We start from the raw sequence: 2,755 nt of genomic DNA, 5'->3' as shown, positions 1-2,755 counted from the left end.
TAACGCCACATTTACTACTAAATTAAACCAACAATAGTGATATTTTGTATATCCATAAAACAAACAAATTAACATTGACATACATTTTTCTTTTCAAGGTTTTTTTCTTTTCAAGGTTTTTTTTTTTTTTTTTCAACGCACAATTGGCAACAGCATAATAGTATGGACCTTCCGGAGTGTCAATTAAACTGGACAACTGACCAATCAGAACATTGCCATGAATACGCGCGTGTCCAACAAGCCCACGTGTTCTCCCACAAGCGCACGTGTTCGCGTATGTATTAACAATGGCTTTATTTACACACAGAACCTACGGCTAGCAGAATCCGGATTACAAACATACGCACTCACCCGTGCGTTCATACAAGAAAATCCCCGAATCGGATACCAACAGAATGATGATCGAATCAGTGGCCAATAGGAAACTGTAAATTAGAAATGCGTACGTATGTTTGGTTAATGACAGGTACGCGCTCAACTTGCTAATCCGGATCCTGGTAACGGTTAGCGTAACTGATCGGGTGATCTCACAAGGCCGTAGCAAAGATTTGTAAAGGGGTTTCGATTTTTTCAGAAGAGGGCGAATTTTAATATTATAGAAAAATGGTTGATGGTGAAATATGCATGCAAAATCCAAATGTTGGACTTGTGACCAATGACAGTTGTTACACAGTACTAATTTCATGAAATCGATTCTTAGATGGCCAGAACTCTCGCTCTAGAATTGTTTTACATACACTTTCAAAAGGGCACTTCTTTAAAAAAAAAAAAAGGGGGGGGGGTTCATTCGAGCCCTTCTAACTCCTTTGGCTACGGCCTTGTCTCACACGGGTGCTAACTGTTAGCGCTAACTGTTAGCTGCCGATCCGGATCCTATAGGGCTCTCGTGTGAACCTGACCAATATCGCCTTGTTGGACCTCAGTAACAATATCCAAGGGGCGGGGCATAGCGGAAAGATCCATTACAGTTCAACAACGCGAACATAAACGATAGAACAATTTAAAATCATAAATCTGAAGCTTTGTCCATACACTATCAAATTTTATGTAACAAATACTGTTTGCCCATATTTTGGTGTAAATATGACATCATGCGCAATATATGGGCACATTACACAAATTTGTCACAAAATTTGCTATGTGGACAGAGCTTGAGAACTAATTGAAACCTTAATACAGAATCGACGAAACATTTATAATCGGAATATACGTAAACATTTTACGAACCGAATCTACATTATTATATCAAAACAATTATAATATTCAAAATGTTCTCTTTTTTCTTTATATTATTAAAACATTAAAATATAATGCTCGTTTTTTTTTATTATAATAAATTATTTACAGTCTTTAATTTCAGTATTTTAAAGATCAAGGAGTCCGTCTTGGCTTCCTCGACGCGAGGATAAGAACGTTGCCTCGCTGTCTCGCCTCAGACTATAGTATCCTACTTCGCCTCCTCTGGGTAAGTCGAGAAAAGCGCCCTCACTACCCCTTCTCAGCACGTCAAGCAAACCGGCTTCACTTCCCCTGCGAACATCCTGTAAAAAAAAGAACATATTGATTTTCCATTTAACCTGAGTATGTCCATAGCCTGTCGTTTTCTACAATCATGTTATGCCAAAAAAAAACATTGAACAAACCCGGAAACATTTATTAAAACCAGGGAAAAGTAAAACGTAACAGAACCGAAACACGAACTCGAGACCTTTCGCATAGTCCTACATAACATAAACTATGTATGTGGTATTTGTGTAGAAGTATAAGAGTACTTTTGGTTTGAATCACAACGAGCAACGGATTCAGTGGGGCAAGCCGGCCGGCCCCCGCACCCCGCCCCCTACATTTTTCGAAATTATTTAAAAAATATGGAGGAAAAAAAGAAAATATTCATCAAATTTAGGTCTGAGAATGCCATTTCCGGCCATCAGGTGCCATAATCTTTTTTTTTTTTAACTCTCCATCTGTAAAAGTCCTTCCCTGAGCCCTCCACTGCCGAGGGTAACCCACTAAGTCCATAGACTTGTTTCCAGTGAGGTCCTTAATTCGGCAGTGCACCGAGAGAGACAATCCCCTATACTTTTCCGAAGAGCGCACTGCGTTCTTTAGCGTACGTGTTGCACACGGCCTAAACGTCTCAACCGAAACACAGTGCGCTATCATAACCTAATCATAACCACCAGTTTAGCCGACTGAGCTGTGCTGTACCAAATCCATGTTCCAGTCCATGTTCCAGTAATAGCGATGTATATGGTATTTGATTTAAACATTAATATTGCCACACAGGCATAAATTCTGATATTAACTATAGCAATTTAAAATTTGTTCACATATACATATAATTATAAACCTTCACCCTAAACTGCCTGCAACAATCGTGCGAGTTCCTTTCAGGTCTTTGGTCGCCTCATATTACCATATTTTAGCGCCCCTCAACCACCGAGCGCCTCCCCTTCTCCCCCCCCCCACACACACACACACTTCACCTTAGTTCCCTCCCATCAGCCTCCCATTTCAAGAGGGGTAACAAAGAAATTAAAAACTTGGTGCTTATATTAATTTATGACGTGGTACAAGTTTAAGGTGAGATCTTGTAGTACACTGTACGTGCAGCTTACCGTATTCATTCTTTTTTTTAAATTAATATGCCACTGTATCGAATATGATATGTATGAGCATCATCGTCGTCCTCAAAATGATCAACCCCCCCCCCCACACACACAAACACCCCCCCCCAACCCCCCCTCCCCCCACA

At 40.2% G+C, this 2,755-nt stretch overlaps 1 protein-coding gene across 1 annotated transcript in view; it reads right to left on the bottom strand.

Annotated features, from left to right (window-relative positions):
* Nucleotides 1-112: 112 nt before the first annotated feature.
* Nucleotides 113-2,755, bottom strand: part of LOC117106721 — a 42,107-nt gene continuing 39,464 nt past the window's right edge. The window contains exon 15 of the mRNA XM_033248133.1: nt 113-1,541. Coding sequence (XP_033104024.1) covers nt 1,365-1,541 — 177 coding nt within the window. The 3' untranslated portion in view covers nt 113-1,364. The remainder of the gene's footprint in view (nt 1,542-2,755) is intronic.

This window comes from Anneissia japonica, unplaced genomic scaffold (genome assembly GCF_011630105.1).
Source record: "Anneissia japonica isolate Jap-2015-1 unplaced genomic scaffold, ASM1163010v1 scaffold287705_len1045735_cov187, whole genome shotgun sequence".
Taxonomy (NCBI): Eukaryota; Metazoa; Echinodermata; class Crinoidea; order Comatulida; family Comatulidae; genus Anneissia; species Anneissia japonica.
This window is presented reverse-complemented; position numbering and strand designations above follow the sequence as displayed.